This window comes from Bacillus rossius, chromosome 7, assembly GCF_032445375.1.
Source record: "Bacillus rossius redtenbacheri isolate Brsri chromosome 7, Brsri_v3, whole genome shotgun sequence".
Lineage (NCBI taxonomy): Eukaryota > Metazoa > Arthropoda > Insecta > Phasmatodea > Bacillidae > Bacillus > Bacillus rossius.
In genome coordinates, this window is record NC_086335.1 from 22,254,642 (window position 1) to 22,279,463 (window position 24,822).

The 24,822-nt window shown below is 43.0% G+C and overlaps 1 protein-coding gene across 2 annotated transcripts in view; it reads left to right on the forward strand.

Annotated features, from left to right (window-relative positions):
* The window catches only part of LOC134533719 (apyrase-like), a 42,730-nt gene extending 19,992 nt beyond the window's left edge, over positions 1-22,738 (forward strand). For both annotated transcript variants that reach the window (XM_063371301.1, XM_063371300.1), the window contains exons 5-10: positions 8,811-9,008; positions 11,059-11,222; positions 15,126-15,225; positions 17,614-17,781; positions 19,534-19,734; positions 21,640-22,738. In XM_063371301.1, the coding sequence (XP_063227371.1) occupies positions 8,811-9,008; positions 11,059-11,222; positions 15,126-15,225; positions 17,614-17,781; positions 19,534-19,734; positions 21,640-21,749 (941 nt within the window). In that variant the 3' untranslated portion in view covers positions 21,750-22,738. The remainder of the gene's footprint in view (positions 1-8,810; positions 9,009-11,058; positions 11,223-15,125; positions 15,226-17,613; positions 17,782-19,533; positions 19,735-21,639) is intronic.
* Positions 22,739-24,822: the final 2,084 nt, after the last annotated feature.

Consider the following 24,822-nt stretch of genomic DNA (forward strand, 5'->3'; position numbering starts at 1 on the left):
ACTCATAGTGGGAGGACACTCCCACACCCTGCTCTACACAGGTAGTCCTGCCTGCCCTGCCTTCCCCAACGGCGAGGCCTTCTCTGCTTGACGTGGCCCAGTCCTTCCTACCTGTACTGCATAGCACTGGCGGAAACTATAACTTATCGACCTCATAGTGGGAGGACACTCCCACACCCTGCTCTACACAGGTAGTCCTGCCGGCCCTGCCTTCCCCAACGGCGAGGCCTTCTCTGCTTATCGTGACCCAGTCCTTCCTACCTGTACTGCATAGCACTGGCGGAAACTATAACTTATAGACCTCATAGTGGGAGGACACTCCCACACCCTGCTCTACACAGGTAGTCCTGCCTGCCCTGCCTTCCCCAACGGCGAGGCCTTCTCTGCTTGACGTGGCCCAGTCCTTCCTACCTGTACTGCATAGCACTGGCGGAAACTATAACTCATAGTGGGAGGACACTCCCACACCCTGCTCTACACAGGTAGTCCTGCCGGCCCTGCCTTCCCCAACGGCGAGGCCTTCTCTGCTTGACGTGACCCATTCCTTCCTACCTGTACTGCATAGCCCTGGCGGAAACTATAACTTATCGACCTCATAGTGGGAGGACACTCTTACACCCTGCTCTACACAGGTAGTCCTGCCGGCCCTGCCTTCCCCAACGGCGAGGCCTTCTCTGCTTGACGTGACCCAGTCCTTCCTACCTGTACTGCATAGCACTGGCGGAAACTATAACTCATAGTGGGAGGACACTCCCACACCCTGCTCTACACAGGTAGTCCTGCCTGCCCTGCCTTCCCCAACGGCGAGGCCTTCTCTGCTTGACGTGGCCCAGTCCTTCCTACCTGTACTGCATAGCACTGGCGGAAACTATAACTCATAGTGGGAGGACACTCCCACACCCTGCTCTACACAGGTAGTCCTGCCGGCCCTGCCTTCCCCAACGGCGAAGCCTTCTCTGCTTGACGTGGCCCAGTCCTTTCTACCTGTACTGCATAGCACTGGCGGAAACTATAACTCATAGTGGGAGGACACTCCCACACCCTGCTCTACACAGGTAGTCCTGCCTGCCCTGCCTTCCCCAATGGCGAGGCCTTCTCTGCTTGACGTGGCCCAGTCCTTCCTACCTGTACTGCATAGCACTGGCGGAAACTATAACTCATAGTGGGAAGACACTCCCACACCCTGCTCTACACAGGTAGTCCTGCCTGCCCTGCCTTCCCCAACGGCGAAGCCTTCTCTGCTTGACGTGGCCCAGTCCTTTCTACCTGTACTGCATAGCACTGGCGGAAACTATAACTCATAGTGGGAGGACACTCCCACACCCTGCTCTACACAGGTAGTCCTGCCTGCCCTGCCTTCCCCAACGGCGAGGCCTTCTCTGCTTGACGTGGCCCAGTCCTTCCTACCTGTACTGCATAGCACTGGCGGAAACTATAACTCATAGTGGGAGGACACTCCCACACCCTGCTCTACACAGGTAGTCCTGCCGGCCCTGCCTTCCCCAACGGCGAGGCCTTCTCTGCTTGACGTGACCCATTCCTTCCTACCTGTACTGCATAGCCCTGGCGGAAACTATAACTTATCGACCTCATAGTGGGAGGACACTCCCACACCCTGCTCTACACAGGTAGTCCTGCCGGCCCTGCCTTCCCCAACGGCGAGGCTTCTCTGCTTGACGTGGCCCAGTCCTTCCTACCTGTACTGCATAGCACTGGCGGAAACTATAACTCATAGTGGGAGGACACTCCCACACCCTGCTCTACACAGGTAGTCCTGCCGGCCCTGCCTTCCCCAATGGCGAGGCCTTCTCTGCTTGACGTGGCCCAGTCCTTCCTACCTGTACTGCATAGTACTGGCGGAAACTATAACTCATAGTGGGAGGACACTCCCACACCCTGCTCTATACAGGTAGTCCTGCCTGCCCTGTCTTTCCCAACGGCGAAGCCTTCTCTGCTTGACGTGGCCCAGTCCTTTCTACCTGTACTGCATAGCACTGGCGGAAACTATAACTCATAGTGGGAGGACACTCCCACACTCTGCTCTACACAGGTAGTCCTGCCTGCCCTGCCTTCCCCAACGGCGAGGCCTTCTCTGCTTGACGTGGCCCAGTCCTTCCTACCTGTACTGCATAGCACTGGCGGAAACTATAACTTATCGACCTCATAGTGGGAGGACACTCCCACACCCTGCTCTACACAGGTAGTCCTGCCGGCCCTGCCTTCCCTAACGGCGAGGCCTTCTCTGCTTGACGTGGCCCAGTCCTTCCTACCTGTACTGCATAGCACTGGCGGAAACTATAACTCATAGTGGGAGGACACTCCCACACCCTGCTCTACACAGGTAGTCCTGCCTGCCCTGTCTTCCCCAACGGCGAGGCCTTCTCTGCTTGACGTGGCCCAGTCCTTCCTACCTGTACTGCATAGCACTGGCGGAAACTATAACTCATAGTGGGAGGACACTCCCACACCCTGCTCTACACAGGTAGTCCTGCCGGCCCTGCCTTTCCCAACGGCGAGGCCTTCTCTGCTTGACGTGGCCCAGTCCTTCCTACCTGTACTGCATAGCACTGGCGGAAACTTTAACTTATCGACCTCATCGTGGGAGGACACTCCCACACCCTGCTCTACACAGGTAGTCCTGCCGGCCCTGTCATCCCCAACGGCGAGGCCTTCTTTGCTTGACGTGACCCAGTCCTTCCTACCTGTACTGCATAGCACTGGCGGAAACTATAACTTATCGACCTCATCGTGGGAGGACACTCCCACACCCTGCTATACACAGGTAGTCCTGCCTGCCCTGCCTTCCCCAACGGCGAGGCCTTCTCTGCTTGACGTGACCCAGTCCTTCCTACCTGTACTGCATAGCACTGGCGGAAACTATAACTTATCGACCTCATAGTGGGAGGACACTCCCGCACCCTGCTCTACACAGGTAGTCCTGCCGGCCCTGCCTTTCTTAACGGCGAGGCCTTCTCTGCTTGACGTGACCCAGTCCTTCCTACCTGTACTGCATAGCACTGGCGGAAACTATAACTTATCGACCTCATCGTGGGAGGACACTCCCACACCCTGCTCTACACAGGTAGTCCTGCCGGCTCTATCTTCCCCAACGGCGAGGCCTTCTCTGCTCCATATGACCCACTCTGTCCTCCTACCTTTACTGCATGCTGCTGTACACAGCTAGACCTACCTTCCATACACGACACAGTCTGCACATATTTTGTGGGATTTCTCAGGGTACTCTCATTTATCCATTCCTTTTTATATGCCTATCGATGGTCGTGATCACTTATGCCATTGAATATATATATATATAATGCTTCTCGCTCCATGTGTTAAAGTTTATGTGTTAGGTCCTTCAACTGCGGCATAAATGAAATTTAATGATTTTCGCATAGATATACAAAAAGTTGAATCCAACACAACAACGCAATTAACGCTATTCGATTTCCGCGGTTTTGAAGTAACGACAAAAATATTTCTCAGCATGATTTGAAGTAGTGTGGTCATAGATTTGAAATAGCGCTTTTTTCTTTTGCGTGAATTTTTATTTCTGTGCGTGCAAAATGGCAACGCCATTTGTGTAGCATTAACTGCAATGCAACGAATTAATAATGTGACTACTCAACAAACAATATTTTGCTATTTTCTTAATAGCTATTAACTTTCTTCATGGCGTATTTATTTCCGGTGAGCCCCCGTGTATTCAGCCAACGTTTATACCTATAACGCCATTCCGCATGTCAGCAGCAGCTCTGGAGAGAAAAGGCAGAAGCTTTCAGGGCTGGTTTACCTTGCGTGGACTATGATGCGCTAGTGGCATCATGGCAGACACGGATTTAGTAAACACAGTCGGGAATTACGTTAAAAGGTTAACGTTTTCACTGCTTGTCTGCCAAATTATTTTATCTGTAGCTCTGTTTATTGAGTAAGTGAGCTTGTTGAATAGTTGTGTATCTGCGATCATCTGCATTTTGCTGTCATTTAATCTTAATTTGTTGTTAAGTCAACTGCATTCATAATGAAGAGACAAGCCTCTATTCAAAACCTTTTTTTACAAAGAAACAGAGTGTAAGTGACAGTGTTAGTGACAGTGTTAGTGACAGTGTTAGTGACAGTGTTAGTGACAGTGTTAGTGACAGTGTTAGTGACAGTGTTACTGATACTGACAGCATTGTTAGTGACACTGTTTAAGTTGGCTGTGCCACTGACAATGTATCTTTTGGTGTCGCAAATACCAGTACCGTTGATCCAGGCCCAGTTGCGGGTGACTTCAACCAAGTAAGAAATAAATATCTATGATACTGGAAACTATTGTCAAAGCAATTCCGTTCGCTCGGAAACAAATGAAGGAAAATTTTCGCTTAAAGAAAATGTTTGGAAACCTCAACCGGTACACAAATTTCCTTCTACTTCTAATAGTTCCCGTTCAAACCATACTAGATTATTTCAAATGAAATGGCTAGAAGAATTTGAGTGGTTGGCTTATTCTGAAGAAAAATCCGATCATTTTGTCAATATTGTGAAATATTTCTGCGCTCCAAAAGTGTATGAAGAGATAACTAAGTAACAAGGGCATTATAAACACAGATTTAAGTAATTTGAAAGAAGTCAAGGAAATGTTTGCACATATCATAAAGCATCAGTTTTTATTGCTTAAAAACAAAATCCATTGTTACGAAAAAAATCTGAGAGTTTTATCAATCAAGTAATGCTCAAAGAAGATTGGATACCGAAAAAGAACAGAAAAAGACTGATCCCTAAAATACAAACTATAAGATTTTATAGAAGGCAGCAAAAAGCAGTAAGCGGTCTTGGTGATGATTGATGAATAGACCTAGAGGAGCCAGAAAAAAAATTACGGAAATGTTCGATCACTGCTGGGTTACAAATGGTGGGAGGAGCATGTACACAAGTTCTTTTATTTCAAACGAGCTCATTCATTTGGTCATTTAATACAATATCAAATTGTGACAAATGTTAGGAAGTCTATTTTTTTATTCCGTTTTAGCAGATGAAACCACTGACATTAGTCAAATAGAACAGTTTTCTCTTTGTTTGTTTGTTTGTTGAAGACCAATAATACAAAATTATAGATTTCCTAACTTTTGTTCCCGTTGTGTTTTTTGTCTCGTTTCAAATGTTGTGCTGAATTTTTTTGGGGTTCAATTCATCATTTGTGGGGATTTTTCGTTCTCTTAGTCCATTTTTCTTTGCTTTTCTTTGTTTGTTGACCATATTCCTGTTATGGAATATTATGTGGTGTATATATCCTGTTGACAACAGAAATGTTTGCTTAATTTGTGTTTTTTGTCTTTTGGTTTTTTGTAGTTTTCTTCTACAGACATACATGTGCTTAGCAATGGCGTATCTCCAAAAGCTTACATCAAGTCATGCACTCCCATTGCACAAATCTCTCAAGGATGATAGTTATATTAGTAAATTTCCATTTCTTGTTAATCTATTCCTTTTGAACCGGATTCTGTAAACTACTAATAACTTATCTGTGAATCTAAAAACAAAATAGATATTATCAAGCCATGAAAAATGTTATAAGTGTCTTCGCTCTGCTATCGAAACAAAGGATAAATGCTAATGACAACTTTAATAACCTGTATTCTCAAGTAAAGGAATTCGATGCAAAACTCGACATTAAAGAAAAGATTCCTAGAGTTGGTTGCCTTTAAACAGCCCGCATCAACGTCCCTTACAGAACAGAAGAAGAATGCTATCGACGAGCTGTTTATGTTTGTTGTATGTACGTAAGCTGATGATGTTTGTAATTCACTGAAGGAACGCTTTGAATCTCTCAAGAAAACAGTTGCATCCTTACAACACATGCCCCCGAATTTTGTAACAAAACAGATTTCGGTTCATTGGAAGCTGCTTCCAATTTCTACGAAGAAGATTTTTCACATAAAGAGGTCGTACAAAGTGAGTTTATGCTGTGTAAAGAAAAGTGGAGCCAGGAAAAAACTGAAAATCTTCTCAAAACAGCCATTATTTCTCTAGAAAAATGTGACAAGACTCTCTGCCGTAACTTTTATATTCTCTTGAAACTACTCTTAGTTCTGCCTGTTTCTGTTGCAAACGTGGAAAGAAGCTTCTCAAGTGTAGGAATATTTAAGACCTCCTTGAGAAATACTACATCGGAAAGTAGGCTTAATGGACTAGCATTGCTTTCGATCTGTAGAGACATTAAAATAAGCGATGAAGAAATTCTTGACAAGTTTGCTAGTGTACCAAGTAATCTGGACTTCATTTTGTAAACTTTACATAAAAAGGCTAACTTTTTTTAATTTATTCACTTTATGACACAATATTTATAGCTCAAAAATAATAAACCTATGTTCTTTTCTAGTGTAAAAAATTTACATTATTAGGTTGTTGAGACCAGAGCTAAAAAAAATATTATTAAAAAATTTAAATCTTAATTTAGTCAAGAAGTAAGGGGAGTGAAGAAAATAATACTAAAGGGAATACAATTAAATGTTAAATACATGCGTGTTATAATAAAACAACGCGCTAAGGTGTAATGAATTATTAGTTTAGTTCAGTTATAAAAATTAACGGAAAACTTAAAGAAATAAGAGTAATAACTATATTGTTTAGTCACAAAACTTTGCTAAAACCCCCCTGAAAACCATTCGTAATCATTTAATGATAGTCACTTTAAAAAAAAAGCGCTTGGTAATATTGCCCCCCCCCCCCCGGCCCTCTCCCCACAAATTAGAACCTATATTTGCCATTGCTACACAATCTTGATGTCCCCATCATTAAGTCATTGTGCATAACTGTAATAGATAAAAATCTACTAAACTAATGAAAGATCCACAGTGGGCATAATTTAATGTCACTTTTTATAAAAGCAGTTGACTGTCCCGGAGAGACATGCGCGTTCGTGTGATTATTTTTCCATCTTCAGTAGCGGATTTAAGAATATATTTTTGGAAAATTAGTAAAATAAAAAAATAAAAACCAAGAAATATATATTCGAAATATCTTATGTAAACAACAAGGGGTTTGGACAGTTAGATTATGTTTCTTAACATGCATCACTGCTTTTGCGGATTGTGATTCAAGGTGTTGTAGCAGCTCGTATTGAATTACCCAAAATGACATTCTACCTTCTCTCATATATTCAGGGGGGGATGTATCCTCCCTATGACTCTTCGTCCGTTAGTGTCTCACTTGTGTCCAACACCGCTCGAACCAGCAGCTGATCCAGCTACAAAGTGTGTGGAGGACAGTTAACCAAACTTATTCCTGATTATTTGAAAATCAATTTTTAAACTATAGATTAACCTTCTGAATATTTTAAATTATCTACTATTTAAAAAATAACACACGTTACAACAGGACTAAAATTGTAAAAAAATAAATTTAAAAAAGTGAGCCAGTGTTCCTGTACTCGCCAGTGATGTGTAATATCTAACCTCGGTGAGGAGGAAACTCATGTGTTCTCATGTTGCAAATACACTTACAATACGAAACTCGGACACGAAATTTAACGTAGAAATCTTTAATATAATGCCAAGCGTTATATATATATATATACACACACACAAATTGTGTTTTCAGCTACATTTCTTGACGCGCATTACACCTAGTTTTGGACACCTGCCGCTAGAATTCGCCTTGAGAGCAGCGACGTCGACTACTGAACGATTCTTTTTTTCAGACCGAAATTTTAAACTATAATATAATGAAACGGCTCCGATAAAAGAGCAAAAAAATATTTACAAAAAAATACTTTACCCAGGCCTGGTTTTCGACAAGGAATTTTATTAAAATAATGTCCATCTGGTGAAAAGTGTAACTTTGGCTATCTGTACATTGGTTCGCGCCATCCGCCACAGATGGCAGCAGCGTGGTCGTTCCTTGACGTCCGATGCATTCACGATATGCCGTGTGCCGAGAGGCGGACTGGTAGTTGTTGGAGGAGGGGGGAGGGTGTGTTGTTGCGCCCGTCTGCCTATGACTGTGCAGTAGGGCCTAGGTGGGTTCGAGTGCCGAGCGGTACACTCGCTGATAGCCAAAATCAAGGGATAGGTACCCCAAGAAGGAACTCCATGAATCTGTGGAAGATCTCTTTTACTCCTGCTCCCATCTATACACTTCATTTACGTACAAGTCAGCTACAACCATAATTACATTCTAGGCATCCGCTCCCTCCGAGAGCCTAGCCTTCTCTGCTGCTGTTCCCCAGCGTCTCTCACATCAGTCCACCGCCAGCAACGCCCTAATCAAAGTTCAGTTTTCCAGGCGTCCGGTCACGAGGCACTCCGGCTTCCAGGAATCAGCAGCGACGCACACGCATGATCATCCTCGGTTTTTACAGCAAACAGAGTCCCACAAACAGTTCTGTGTACATGCCCGCTGACGTTTCCAGATTAAAAACATTCGCTACGCATCAGCCGGCTAAGTGCGCATGTACCCTTTCCACTGAATCATAAAGAACTACGTACTATCTTTATAAATGTCTTTAAACGTATGCTTAAATGAAATGAATACAATACAAAGAAACAAGGACGCCCATATGAAAGTTTGTAAGGGGGGCGGCAGAATTTGTTGGGGGAGGGGGGGCAAACCATAACAGATGACAAAAAAATGGCCAAAAATTGCCGTAAAGGACTCAAAATTTTCCAAAAAAACTCAAGGACACCTAATTTTGTTTCTTTGCCTGAAAGCTAGGGGGAGCATCGGACCCACCCTGCCCATAGGTATGGGCGCCCTTGCAAAGAAATGATCTTGTCGATGTGTCTGTCCTCCCGGAATGCCGGACACAACAGCGCTGTCTCTGCGAGCAGGGACTCCCCCGGGGGGCGACGTGGCCGCCGGACCCTACCCGCTGGTCGTGACCCAGGCCAGCGGCAAGCGGGTGCCCGTGGTGCAGGCCTACGCCTTCAGCAAGTACCTGGGCAACCTCACCGTGCTGTTCGACGAGCAGGGGGAGCCCGTCAGCTGGAGCGGCGCGCCCATCCTCATGGACAGCTCCGTGCCGCAAGGTGGGCCCGGCCGTCCATCACCAGGAGTGCTTACTTTACCTTACCAGGATTTCTCCCAACACGTGTGACATTGTTACCCCGGTTTTCTTTGTACTTTGCGTAAAACATCATTATTTTCAATGGCTGCATGTTATTATTAACTTTTAAATATTTGTGCAATGGGAGTGCATGACTTGATGTAAGCTTTTGGACATACGCCATTGCTAAGCACATGTATGTCTGTAGAAGAAAACTACAAAAAAAAACCAAAAACACAAAAACACAAATTAAGCAAAAAAATGCTGTTGTCAACAGGATATAAACACCTGTTGACAACAGCAATTTTTTTGCTTAATTTGTGTTTTTTGTCTTTTGGGATTTTTTGTAGTTTTCTTCTACAGGCATAGGTACATGTGCTTAGCAATGGCGTACGTCCAAAAGCTAACATCAAGTCTGCATGTTATTCTTTTTTTTAAGTTATAGCAATTTTACATGTTGATACTGAAAGTAGTAGCTACATACAAAAATGTTTCCTTACATCTTAAGTGAAATACTTAGAATATTAGCAAATAACGTATAGAATTTCAATTGGAGAGATCATCTGAATCGGGAGGTCCTGTGAGCGTTTACCTCTCTAGTTATTGCCACGATATATAAAACACATAAAAAATATATGTTGAAGTTTGCATTTTAACAATATTGAGAAAACACACAACTCTCTCACTTTTATGCATATCAATTAATGTAAAGGTTGTCTAGTACACGCAAAGTAATATTAGCATCAAGTCCAAGAAAATATTGCCTTAAAAGATTACGCTCCTGAGTTACATTTTTGTTTGTGGGAGTGAAGTTGTGAAGACATAAGACACTCTACCCAAATTTGGTAGAACCCGGTTTGAACCTCAGTCCTGATGTTCTTATTGAGATTTTCCGTGGTTTTACCTAAACACTACTGGAAAATTCTGGAATGGTACCATAATTGCCCATATACTTTCCCAATTAATGTGGCTCTGTATATATTCGTGTCTAATGACCTAAGGTGATAAAACACATTGAAGTTAAGAATATGTACTGTGAGACAGAGAAAAATAATTTTGTGGGTAAGAAATAAAATATTTATGTTTGATAATATTTACAAGTTTCGTAGGAGAAATATTATCTTCGTTAAACTAATATTTGAGTGTATGAATTAAGGTTTGATATTTAAATGTATAAATTAAGGCTTTACCTTTACTAAGGCAGCGTTTACCACTTATGAAAATCCAGGATATAACCACACCGGGAATCAAACCCGCATCACTTGGTGGGAGGCGAATGCGCTGACCCCCTTAAACACCGAACCCCCTCAGTTGATACCCTTCTTGAACGGAAATCAGGGAAACATACATATGGAGCATAGGCTCAATTTTAAGTGAGGGGTGGGGGATGAAGACAAAAAAGGAGAGGGATTTCAGTGTACTACACGTACCAATATGGTGGCCGCTTGCTTACAAATGTATCAGCTCTACCTGTATTGAAGGTCAAATTGGATAAGAATTTCAACTCTTATGAAGATTCTCTTTGTACTTTTTACATATATAAACATATAAATCAGTGATATTTTAATTTCATTTTCTTCAGAACAGCTTAAGCACAGTCGTTAATAAAACCAGGCTAGAACAGCTGAAACTAATATAAAAAAATAAGTAAACTACATTGGTATGTGAAAATCAGAAGGGGGAAAAATGGGAAAAAGATGGTTTCACGTCTGACGACTGATACTCCACCAACACGGGCGCAACAATAGGGGGGAAGGGAAATTGCCCCCCCCCCCTCCGAAATTTTGAAGTGGGGGCAAACGGGGGCAAAGAAAGTGCTGTGTAATCAATTTTTAGATTATAAAACTGCTTAAATAGCACCATTTTCCACCTTCAAATACAAATTTTCCCTGGGGAAACCCCCGGACCCCCGCTACAATAGGGAGGATCGATGATTCTTTATAAAAAGGTATATTGCCCCCCCCCCCCTTTTGTAAATTTAGTTGTTGCGCCCCTGTCCACCCTGTGCTGATCCGGTTCTGGGCTGTCGCCAGACACGGGGATCCTGAAGGAGATGGAGCCGTGGAAGGCGAAGGTAGCCCAGGTGGGGGACGAGCAGGTGGGGCGCACCAAGGTGCTGCTGGACGCCTCCGACAGCATCTGCGCCCGCGGGGAGTGCAACCTGGGCAACATGCTCGCCCAGGCCATGGTGGAGGAGGTGGGCGGTCCTCCTCTCCTTTACTACTGCGCGTGGTCTCAGACCTGACAGTTCCTTCCGCCACTGCAGCTCTGGCAACTGTGCTTGTGAAACAACTGTATGCCATGGTGGAGGAGGTGGGCGGTCCTCCTCTCCTTTACTACTGCGCGTGGTCTCAGACCTGACAGTTCCTTCCGCCACTGCAGCTCTGGCAACTGTGCTTGTGAAACAACTGTATGCCATGGTGGAGGAGGTGGGCGGTCCTCCTCTCCTTTACTACTGCGCGTGGTCTCAGACCTGACAGTTCCTTCCGCCACTGCAGCTCTGGCAACTGTGCTTGTGAAACAACTGTATGCCATGGTGGAGGAGGTAGGCGGTCCTCCTCTCCTTTACTACTGCGCGTGGTCTCAGACCTGACAGTTCCTTCCGCCACTGCAGCTCTGGCAACTGTGCTTGTGAAACAACTGTATGCCATGGTGGAGGAGGTGGGCGGTCCTCCTCTCCTTTACTACTGCGCGTGGTCTCAGACCTGACAGTTCCTTCCGCCACTGCTGCTCTGGCAACTGTGCTTGTGAAACAACTGTATGCCATGGTGGAGGAGGTGGGCGGTCCTCCTCTCCTTTACTACTGCGCGTGGTCTCAGACCTGACAGTTCCTTCCGCCACTGCAGCTCTGGCAACTGTGCTTGTGAAAGAACTGTATGCCATGGTGGAGGAGGTGGGCGGTCCTCCTCTCCTTTACTACTGCGCGTGGTCTCAGACCTGACAATTCTTTCCGCCACTGCTGCTCTGGCAACTGTGCTTGTGAAACAACTGTATGCCATGGTGGAGGAGGTGGGCGGTCCTCCTCTCCTTTACTACTGCGCGTGGTCTCAGACCTGACAGTTCTTTCCGCCACTGCTGCTCTGGCAACTGTGCTTGTGAAACAACTGTATGCCATGGTGGAGGAGGTGGGCGGTCCTCCTCTCCTTTACTACTGCGCGTGGTCTCAGACCTGACAGTTCTTTCCGCCACTGCTGCTCTGGCAACTGTGCTTGTGAAACAACTGTATGCCATGGTGGAGGAGGTGGGCGGTCCTCCTCTCCTTTACTACTGCGCGTGGTCTCAGACCTGACAGTTCTTTCCGCCACTGCTGCTCTGGCAACTGTGCTTGTGAAACAACTGTATGCCATGGTGGAGGAGGTGGGCGGTCCTCCTCTCCTTTACTACTGCGCGTGGTCTCAGACCTGACAGTTCTTTCCGCCACTGCTGCTCTGGCAACTGTGCTTGTGAAACAACTGTATGCCATGGTGGAGGAGGTGGGCGGTCCTCCTCTCCTTTACTACTGCGCGTGGTCTCAGACCTGACAGTTCTTTCCGCCACTGCTGCTCTGGCAACTGTGCTTGTGAAATAACTGTATGCCATGGTGGAGGAGGTGGGCGGTCCTCCTCTCCTTTACTACTGCGCGTGGTCTCAGACCTGACAGTTCTTTCCGCCACTGCTGCTCTGGCAACTGTGCTTGTGAAACAACTGTATGCCATGGTGGAGGAGGTGGGCGGTCCTCCTCTCCTTTACTACTGTTCGTGGTCTCACACCTGACAGTTACTTCCGCCAACACTGTTCTGGCAACTGTGCTTGTGAAACAACTGTATGCCATGGTGGAGGAGGTGGTGGCTTGGCCCGGGACCTTTCCAAACAGAAATTCAAAATACCGACAGGGAAAAACTTTTAGCTACATTCAAATTTTCCAAAACGTTTAACAAATATCAAAGTTATAGTGACCGGGCGAGAAATCTTATTCCGGCCAAAATATAACCTTATCTCTCAGAAATAAGCACATTAGCCAAGAAAAAAGTAGAATGCTTGAAACATAAGTGCCTTAATAAATGAGTTGCACACAAAAAATATTTCAAATGTAAGCAGACGTGATAGTTACGAAATAATTAGGTATGTTTACCACGAGTTTTCAAGTAGTGTAACTTGAAAATATAATTGCAAATAATTAAAAAGGTACAAATTTACATAACATTGAAAACACGTATTTTATTTGTGTGTAAGCTAAATGTAAAAATAGACTCGACCAAAAGCAAAGAAATACACTATGTATATGTATGTCGTGTTGATTTGGGAAGTCATATTAATAGGTCCATTTAATACCATTACCTGAAATAATTAACAATTAAAAATAAATATTTCTCTTTACAGTTTCCAAAAAAAAATATATTGAACTTTTAGCCAATATTTAAGACGCAGCGAGGTCATACACAATCAGTCAGTTTCTTAAGCATTTTAATCTTCAGCATATGTACGCCTAGCAATGTACCGAAAAATAATTACCTAAAAGGTGTGGCATTAGGTCCACGTTGCCAATTGCAAAACGTAAATACTTAGCTATTTGAACTCGCATACGTGAACGTAGTTCCTTTACAGGCTACGTAAGTACGTAATTGTCCTAAACGTCCACTCGTATACATACAAATCTCTCGCAGGCGTAACGTAAGATCTTTAAACGCCCACAACGTCCACTCGTCAACACACACACTTGCTCAGGTGCAATGTAAGCATGTTAAGCGTCCGCAACATAAAATATGGTTAGTTCATTTGTGCATTTCAGTTTAAATTAACAGCTGACAAGTACCTACATTTTTTGTGTCAAAATTATTGTACCGTATGAGTTACTTAAATTCAAGTAAAAATGAAACAAGTCCCAATCTTCCTCCAAAAAAAAGTCTCTTTAGAATGCAAATGTAACTTGAACGCAATCCTGAATGGCTTTACACAATCTTACGTGCATTCGTAAAACGTAGATGCCTATTGCGTATTACTTGCAACAGTTCGTTACGGGGATAGCTACACAGTCTGCATGTCCAGAGCACAAGGTTGGAACTGGGTGATGCAAGAGAAACATAGCAACCCTCATAGTCAAAAGGGACACAGCTACTTTCTGATGTTCTCTCTCCAGTGAAAACAGACGAAAGCCAAGTTCAGTGTCTCTAGAGAATTTAAACTGTACGGTTCCGTTGCTTGTCATTTGATGCAGAAGAAGTAAAAAAAAAACACTTTAGTGGCAAAGTCAGTGCCAGCAATAGTGATATCTGGCTTGTATCTTGTAGCAGGAGAAGCATGGCATAAGTTTGAGTTCTGGAGCTGACAGATCCAGCGTATCGGTAGCGAGGTCTGTGGACGAGCCTTGCGGTCCACACGGACAGCTCTCGAGCCTTGCCTTCTCTCTCGGCGCTCGTCCTGAACACGATCCTCTTCTCAGCCTCGCTCGCATGCGTCACGAACAGTCCTGCGAACAAAACAAAACCCACTGACGTCGTATTTAAATCAACTACATACAACAAAAAATATAGAAGTTACAAATAAAAATGGTTGAAGACTGAAAGTAGCTGAACGAATATAACCCAAAACTCTGCAAAATTAGGTCAATAAATAAAAACATTAAGGAAAATATGTCAAAGACAAAAATAAATCAGAGAACTTTAAAAATTAAATATTTGGCAAAAATGCAAAGAACAAAATAAATAATAGTTAAGAGGCGGTTTTAAATAACTTTATGTTACTAAGTAGAATTATTGCGTTAATGCTACATTTCTTTCAAAATTAAAAATAATTGTTTAGAATTTGGTAGGAAAAATAACTACCCATTTATATTAGTTCTAAGTCAAAATTTTTGAAAATGATATCAAATGCTAGCAGAATGTTGTAATTTAACTTTAACACGCTGTTTGACTCTTTGAGACCTAGAGATATTCAGTTAATTTGTTGAGATAATAGTGTTGGAGAAGAAAATAAAATTTTCTTATTAGTAATATTTTATTATTACAAAAATAAACTAAACTAAAAAATTTGGACATCATTATTAACATTCCTATTTTACCGTCATAGTTTTTTTTTTGTTATTTGTTATGTAACAAGTTTACTGATGTGTTTTTTTTTTCAGTATGTGGACCACGCTGAAGAAGGCACCTGGACATATGCGGCTATAGCTATCATGAATTCTGGAGGATTTCGATCATCAATTGAAGAAACCCAAAATGGAGGTCAGTTACATCTACTTGCGGCGCAAACACACAACCCATCGTTTGGACATAACACACTACACTCCTAGCAACTTCTGAGTTGGCACATTTGAAGTACCTACAACAAAAATATTGTAAAGATAAATTAAACAGTTAATTATGCTTTCACAGATTAAAATAGTGTTGAAAACTAATATTTTAGAAAACATGTGATATACTAGTTAGTATATGAAAATAAAAAGTGTGTATTAAGTCCACATGTGGCAGAAGTGAAACTTCTTATCATATTATTATTTATAGGAAACATAATTTTCTTTGGCTGAGGTCACAGATGAAAAGAAACATATGTAAGTATGCGAGCGCTAAATTATCCTATTGCGCAAGTATGCAAGAGTGAAAGTATGCAAGTATGCGATTGTGTACGTGTAAATAATGCAAGTATATATGTATTCAAATATGCAAGTATTAAAGTGTGCAAGCATGGAAGTGTACAAGAATACAAGTATGCAGATGTGTATGTATGAAAGTATGCAAGAGCGAGATTATGTAAGTATGCGAGAGTTAAAATATACAAGAATGCAAGTGCAGACTTGTATATTATGAAAGTATGCGAGTATGCAAGTATGCAAGTATATGAGTGGGTAAGGTGCAAGTAGCCTATGTGTGTGCAATTATTTAAGTATATAAGGTGCAAGCATACAAGTGTACAAGTGTGTAGTATTGCAAGTGTTCAAGCATGCAAGTGTGCAAGTATATAAGTGTGAAAGTATGCTGCATCATTTCTACCTCTCTCCTGCCGTATCCTCCTGTACCCGTTACCCCATCACGCACGTAACTATTCCCCTCATGCGATCGGAATTTTCGTAACACTCGAAAATTGTAGCCTCCTCAGCAAAGAAGTTTCACTTCAAAAAATGGCCTAGATGCAGGAAACGGTCATGTATTTCACTTTGTATCATCAAAATGTTCCCCCTCCATACATCCTCAGTCTCCCCTGGGGGTGGGTGGTGCCCCTCTCTTTCCCGCTGCCATCACGATGTTTGCACGGCTGATGGCATCGAATGTTCCAGAAAGTGGTTATACCCTACTCAACCCCAGGGAGGGTTCTTGGTGGTGGTGTTCACCAACGCGATACTCACAAGTGGTGAGGGTCGCTGATACAGTCTCAGTAGTCAAGCATGATTCAAACAAATGAGCACCGAGCAGGTACCCACTGAATGAAAGCCCACTATAATTTAGGCAGTGTGATGATTAACCCTACCAAAAAAAAATTCCTTCCAGCTCAGCCTAGAGGCGCAGGTATATTTCGATGTACAGATTTATTCTGGAATGTTCTGTTAACTTCCAGAACTTTATAGAAACTTCTGGAACATTTGAAAAACTTACTGTACATATTTTTACGATTTATAATGTGGGGAGAACTGTGTTCGTAAGGGATAGCAAAATTAAGTTTTATTAGAGTTTTATTGTATACTAATATTTACATTAACAATAGATAATTAATTGTACTTAAAAATGTCCGATCACAAATCACTGGCATTTAAAAATGTTTATTCTCAAGTCGCCCAATGTCTGTCAAGTTCCGCAGTTCGCACTCCTCATTGGAGCTAGGCTCAACAGTGGATCGCCCCTTACCACGCACCTGTCCGCACACACAGTCTCGCGCCACTCAGTCACCGGACTCTCACGATCCAGGCAAACTCCACGCCACGCCACTCTCGGAGGGAAGGGGGTGTCTCTCACATTCTTCGCCGATGTTGCACTTCCCTTCCCTTCGCTCGCGGAACTCTCGGAACTCCGGAAATGTCGCGGGACTCGCTCGGAACTCGCTAGTAACTCGGCACTCACGCGCTCGGCGTCACTGTTTAAGTACATGAGCGATATTCTTGAACCGACGAGAGCCGCTGTGACGAGTCGCGTCATCCTGGACCGACCCGGTGCCCGAACAGTCCAGAAGGACGGTTCAATTCACGCTGCTCCGCGTTGAATTTCCAAGGCCACTCAGCGGTAGATAACACCGCCTAGACAGGACGATACGCGGTGAAACGAGGGGGTGGGGAGTGGAATAGAGACTACCCTTGTAATCCGGCCAGGCATGCGTCAATAGATGGCGCATGACATTAGTGACCGTGTGGGGTTAAGTTACCTGTCAGTGATAGGTAAATTTACACATACATTTTTATGATATATTACGACTAACTGGGTTCTTTACACGGGCACGTATGTTAAATTACACTCGCATAAGTAGTGATAAAAATACACTTGCATCGGTGGAGATAAATCTGCCAATTACATTAGTAGCATTACAGTGTAGCTTCATCTTCAAGGGGATGTATCACTCCCTTCAAAGTTGAACCGAATGCCGTACTCGCTGCGAGTAGTTGAGACGCGGCAAGTGTTTTCCCGCAGTGATCACGATGACGGACCTGATGACGTGCCAGCCCTTCCTCAACACCGTGGACACGGTGGAGCTGCAGGGCCGCCACCTGCTGCTGATGCTGGAGCACTCTGTGTCACGCCAGCTCAACTACACTGGCCTGCCCGGCTACACCGGCTCCGGCTTCCTGCAGGTCTCAGGTGAGCGCTCAGTCTGTGCCAGCTTCTCCTGCCTGCCTTCTCACCGCGCGTTGTCGGTGATTTGGCAAGCGTACAGACGGAGCCTGAAGTGTAGCGGCCATTAAAGCACGAGTGTTTACGCTGGTCGATTTGTGCTTGATGCCAAACTTAGAAACATTGGAGATGAAAATAAGACACTAATTATAAGTATCCTTTTTACCAAAATTATGAATGGTGTTTTAGGCTTGCAGGCACATTTTTAAATATAGTGGTCATATGGTTTACATGTTTTATTTTCAAGTGCCAGCCACTGGAGATGAAGAGTTGATACCACCTTCAATCATCTTCATTCCTGTCTAAATTTTGGATGATGTTGCAGGCCTGCAGGCAGATATAGTGATGTGTGGTAGCAATTCGGTTCACATTTGGTTTCGTCTGGGTAGCTAGTCAATTTGTGCAAGATACCAAACTGCTGACCACTGTGCATGAAGAGTTGATACCTCCTGCCATCGTCTTCTCTTGTGCCGAAACAGTGGATGATGTTGCAGGCATGCAGGCAGAAGTGTAGTAGCCATTAAGTTCGCGTGTGGTTTCTTCTAGGTAGCTAGTCAGTTTGAGCCATATGCTGAACTGCTGACCACTGTAGATGGAGAGTTGATAACTCTTGTGCCGGAACGGTGGATGATGTTGCAGGCATGCAGGCAGAAGTTTAGTAGCTATTAAGTTCACACGTGGTGTCTCCTAGATAGCTAGTGACTTCGAGCCAGACGCCAAACCGCTGACCACTGTAGATGGAGAGTTGGTAACTCTTGTGCCGGAACGGTGGATGATGTTGCAGGCATGCAGGCAGAAGTTTAGTAGCTATTAAGTTCACACGTGGTGTCTCCTAGATAGCTAGTGACTTCGAGCCAGACGCCGAACTACTGACCACTGTAGATGGAGAGTTGGTAACTCTTGTGCCGGAACGGTGGATGATGTTGCAGGCATGCAGGCAGAAGTTTAGTAGCTATTAAGTTCACACGTGGTGTCTCCTAGATAGCTAGTGACTTCGAGCCAGACGCCGAACTACTGACCACTGTAGATAGAGAGTTGGTAACTCTTGTGCCGGAACGGTGGATGATGTTGCAGGCATGAAGGCAGAAGTTCACATGTGGTGTCTCCTAGATAGCTAGTGCCTTTGAGCCAGACGCCGAACTACTGACCACTGTAGATGGAGAGTTGGTAACTCTTGTGCCGGAACGGTGGATGATGTTGCAGGCATGCAGGCAGAAGTTCACACGTGGTGTCTCCTAGATAGCTAGTGCCTTTGAGCCAGACGCCGAACTGCTGACCACTGTAGATGGAGAGTTGGTAACTCTTGTGCCGGAACGGTGAATGATGTTGCAGGCATGAAGGCAGAAGTTCACATGTGGTGTCTCCTAGATAGCTAGTGCCTTTGAGCCAGACCCTGAACTACTGACCACTGTAGATGGAGAGTTGGTAACTCTTGTGCCAGAACGGTGGATGATGTTGCAGGCATGCAGGCAGAAGTTCACACGTGGTGTCTCCTAGATAGCTAGTGCCTTTGAGCCAGACGCCGAACTGCTGACCACTGTAGATGGAGAGTTGGTAACTCTTGTGCCAGAACGGTGGATGATGTTGCAGGCATGCAGGCAGAAGTTCACATGTGGTGTCTCCTAGATAGCTAGTGCCTTTGAGCCAGACGCCGAACTGCTGAACACTGTAGATGGAGAGTTGGTATCTCTTGTGCCGGAACGGTGGATGGTGTCGCAGGCCTGCAGGTAGAGCTGGACGTGAGCCGGCCGCTGGGGTCGCGCGTGGTGTCGGTACGGGTGCTCTGCGATGCGTGCCGTGTACCGGAGTACCTGCCGCTGCAGATGGACAAGTGGTACCGCCTGGCTCTGTCCTCCTTCCTGTACGAGGGCGGCGACGGCTTCACCATGTTCCTGCAGCATGGCCGCAACCACAGCATGGGTGAGGACCATCAACAACAACAACAATAAACTATATTAATTTCCCGAGTTATTAAAGGGTGGCTTGGAGAATATCGTTCGCGACAATGAGTTATAGAGAATCTTTTGCGTTGTATAAAAAAATCTATACAAATTTAGACATAAACAAATGCGTTTTAGAGACCTATTCAGATTTGTTAGTTCTGTCATTTACAGTGAAAAATAAATAAACAAAAATTTCAGAAAGTTATTTGGAGGAATTGTCTGTGTATTGTTCCGCTAAAGAATCAAATATTTTTTAAAAATTGTAAAACTTAAGTAACCTTGTGTTTTCTCTTTTGAGTGCCAACCATTACATCGCACAGGTAATATTGTTTGTAAATATCACCCGTCACAAATCTCGGACATATCATGCATAATGTGTGTTCTAGATATCCAATTGACAAAATTCTTCAAGTCTTCAACAATTGTCTTATAAATAAATCAGAAATAAATTACCACAGACAATAACACCTCCTGACGAGCCAAATTCTTAAATGCCTTTGAAAAAGATAAGGAACCGTCCTAAAATTAGTTAAATAAACATTTTGGAGCACTTTCCATTTTTAATTCTATTGTCACATTCTAAACCTGACACCAATTCAAATACTTCATTTGAAAAAGATGTATTAATATATCTTATTTTTGCTTTGTTCTTGGATCCTTTTTATTCAGGTGTTTTCTCCCCTTCCAACTGCAGATTCATGACAATTTTACATTTTGGAAGTATTGTTTCACGCACGTCTCAAAGAAAAGGAAAGCGAGTTTACCAATAGGATACCAGAGTGCTCAAATTGGTTCCTAGTATTCCATCAGACTTGTGATAACTTGTGGTCAGGCGTCAAACATTACCTGTGTAGCCTTACCAGGCGTAAATAAGACAACGTTTTAATTAATTTATAATCATTTACAGAAAGGCACACCCTACATAACTCCAGTTAGAAAATCACTTCAGTTAGGTTTTTATCAGTTAAAAGAAGACATTATTGCATTTCCATTAATGTTCAGTTAAGTTCAAAATTGTCAAGATAGGTTCGAATGCACTGCATACAGGAGGAGACTATCAAAATGACCAAATAAAACCTCTAACTGCGCATGCATGCACGAAGATGTGGCCACTTTCAAAACTGCGCTACTCTGCTTCTTATAACGAGGGTAGTACATAGCATACTTGCTTCATTTCCTCCTCTGTTGTTTTACATGTTTATGTTTGAAGTGGTTGGACGAAGTGCAGTAGGTTGCATGTGTGCCCTCCGGATGCTGGGGACCAGGGCCCCCACATGGCCGGTGCTACCGTTGCTATGGCAACGGGGCCCATGGGTCTAGGGGGCCTGCGAAGGAAAGGAAAAAAAAACTTAAAACAAAAAAGTAGACAATTTTAAATAAATCATAGAAAACAATAAATTAAACAGTAAGGCCTAAATTTAGTTACCGATTAAATATTACACCAGAGTAATATTATTCGGAATATGCTGTGCGTACAGAACGAGTCTGAATCTACAACTGTGAGTAACAAAACCACCACCAATTGACGTGACACCATGTTGACAGTGCAGAACACTTACACTCATTTATTTGCCATTATTCAAATTAATTTACGTTGACAATCGAAACACTGACTTAAAACTAGTTTTAATGTGTTTTAAAAATAATTATGAAAAGGTTAAAAATATAAACAACTGAAACAATATACATAAAGGAAAAAAACAGATTTTATCTCTGTTAGAAAAAAAAGAGGGCGGGGGCATCATGACTTCTAGCAACGGGGCCCACAGAATGATGTGCGGGGTCTGCTGGGGAGCAGAGAAGTGCCGTCTCCGGTGGTCTCTGGTGGTTGTTTCAGGGAAGTGGAGTGGGAGTGTGATGTGCGGTGTGTGTTGGGGCGCAGGTCGAGTCGACATCGACGTGTACCTGCAGTACCTGGCGAAGCACAGCCCCATCACGCAGGGAGTGGACGGCAGGATCGTCCTGCACCAGGAGAACAGCAACAGCCTGTGACCCGCCGAGCGCCGCAGGAGGACTCGCCCGCCGGTCGCCTCGAACTGCCCTCCTTCAAGCCAGTCCAGACCCACGCGGAGAAAAGGAAAATCAAAGTGGATTTTTAACATTTCATAGCCCTTATTGCATTGCCATCTTTAGCGGTCACGAACTTCCTACGTAAGTTGAGTAACATGTGGGCACCTCCTAAAACAAATACATATTTATCATCTAAAAGCAACAGGACGGTAACTGTACAGAGACAATCTTCTGTTAGCCAACAAAATTCAATGGATACAAAACAGATGTGATAGGCTATCACCAGGCACAGAAGCTTGGTTGATTATAAAGTAAATTATGAGGAGACATTAACTGATTGGCGACGCATTAAAGAACCCAGGTAAACTATAAGAAGAGGTTTATGACCTTCTGACATTCATGGCGTAAGTTCACAATACTCTGCCAGTGTGCTAATGTTTCCTTAATATAATTATAATTGTTTTATCAATTCATAAAATAAATTTTACAACGCTGTTAAAAATGCCTTCAAATTGCAGAATTGGAGGTTATTTTTTAAAAAAACCTGTACCTGTGCGACGATATTTCTCCCTCCCCCTTTTCACCAAACACATGTTACCTCTATGTTTTCTTAATGTCCCTGTCTGACTTAAACGCCAACCTTTTCCCCGAGAGAAGAATAATTTTTCAACGTTGTCATTTAGGAACTAAGTCACGAACTCATCTGGCTAGATGCAGCTTAGTTTGTTTTCTTTAGTTTCTTTATTGAAAACTAAAGAAACTGATCTAATTGTAATACTGGTTTTTAAAAATAAATGTACATATATATATTTAATTCGCTTAAAAATTAAATGTGATTCTCGTGATAACTTTATAAAATAATGGATTAAATTAATTTTTTTAATCTGAAATAATGCTTTATTATACCTCATGTAACATCCTAAGTATCATAAAGTGTGAATAAAATGTGAAATAAAATGTTGTTAAATTTTGTATTTTGTTTTTTTCGTGTCATCAATTAAACCCATAGGCTTTGGCATATTGGGTCAAGAAACTTTCTTAAACAGCAAGCTCGACACAAGAAATTTCCCATTCTAAAGGAAGAAAATATTATGTAATATTTAATAATTATAAGTGTGGGTATGAATAAACATTGCTTATATATAATTGTATGTATAAAATTGATAAACTCCGACATCTTTTGACCAATCATCACGAAAGTTGTCACATCTAAGTGCTTTTTCGTGGAGAAGGTTTTTATGCTAACTATTTTTGTAAGTCTTCAATATATGGCGCTGCAGTGTATGAACTTATATACCGTTTTAATCGATTAACCATGTGTAAGTTCATTTTTAACACGCTTTTATTATTAGCTTCATTTGTAACTATCTATATAATCTAATCTTAACCCACTTCTAATTGTCCTACCGATTTGAAACTTTTGCAAGTATATGTAATCCGAATGACAATACAATAATTTCATGACTATGGCCCATAGAGAGGGGGGAGGGTCATATGGGCAAAAACAACTACTTTCTAGCTATGTGCAATAGCCATGATTTTTGTTTATCCATGAGGCCGGAGCATGGTCAGATATTTGTCCGGGAGGTTGGCTTCTCCGCCCCCCCCCCCCCTCCTCCTCGGAAGTAAACTCTAAAGTTTTGGAAATTTCAAAAATATTTCTCATTCGATTTGGAGTGTTTCCGATCCAAGAGGCTGGGTCATGGTTTAAAATGTGCCCGTGGTTTGACTGCTCCCCACCCCTCAAGGGAAGGTCATTTGCCCCCGACTTATCGAAAGTCAGTAAAATTGAATTGCTTTGATTTCGATAAGCTCCCGCGGTCTTCGGGCACCATCGTACCCCCTTGGGTGGGGCCTCGTTTGTAAAGGGGGAGGGTGGTAAATTGCCTCCAAAATTTTCGGGAATCTGAAAATTGATTCTGTGGTACATTTCTAGGAGTGTTACGAAGTCGGACGTCAGTAGATCAACGAATTAGGATCCATCCCCCGAAGAAGTCATTTATCACGCAATGAAAAAATAAAAATACAAAGTTGCTTCAATGCTTGTGGTAGGTAACGAACACGTGGTCCTTGCCACATGAGTGTCCAGCACTTGGTGTGTTCTAACCAGGGCCGGAACTAAGGGGGGGGGGGGCATGGGGGGCATGTGCCCCGGGCGGAAAATATCAGGGGGCGGCAAAATATGAAAAGTGGTTCACTAAAACAAGTTAAAGCTAGTCATTAAAAAAAGTTTTGAAAGTGTACATATCGCAACCAATAAGTTAGCCAAGAAATTTAGAAATTCTATTTAACTTGATTATGCATAATTTGTAAATATATTCGTACTTCAAATGCGTTACTTCACTCTAAGAAACAAGTCTGGTCTGGAGTGAGTAAAACCACTGCGATGAGAGCTGGTATCTCAAGGACCCGTTGTCTGAGCAAGATGTAGCCCTTTCTCTGATAAATACCCTCATTTTACCAGCCCCTACTCAGTCGCTACTGTGTTTTCGTACCATGTGCGTCTCTGCCTGAGGACGGGAGCAGATAGCAGTTCCCGAAACGTCGCTTGTTTCTGTTTTGGAAAAAATATTGTGTTTGTTTCGTCTTTTCGTTTTGTCGTGTTTTTGTCTCGTTTCAACCATTGTGCTGAATTATTTTTTGGTTCAATATTTTTGTGTCATCATGATTTGTGGGTTTTTTTCGTTCTCTTAGTACATTTTACTTTGTTTTTCTTTGTTTGTTGACCATATTCCTGTTACGGAATATTTTGTGGTGTTTATATTCTGTTGACAACAGCAATTTTTTGCTTAATTTGTGCTTTTTGTCTTTTGGTTATTTTTACTTATTTATTTATTTTATTTTTTAGTTTTCTTCTACGGAAAAAGTGCTTAGCAATGGCTTATGTCCAAAAAATTTACATCAAGTCTTGTTGAAAGTCATTGACAGATTAATTATGGAACTGAGTAACAGGTTTAAGGCTTTGGAGAACATTAACAATAAGTTTGGATTTTTTAGTGGTGTTCAAATACATAAAATGGAAGTATAAGATTTAAAAGTCAAAGCAGAAAAATTA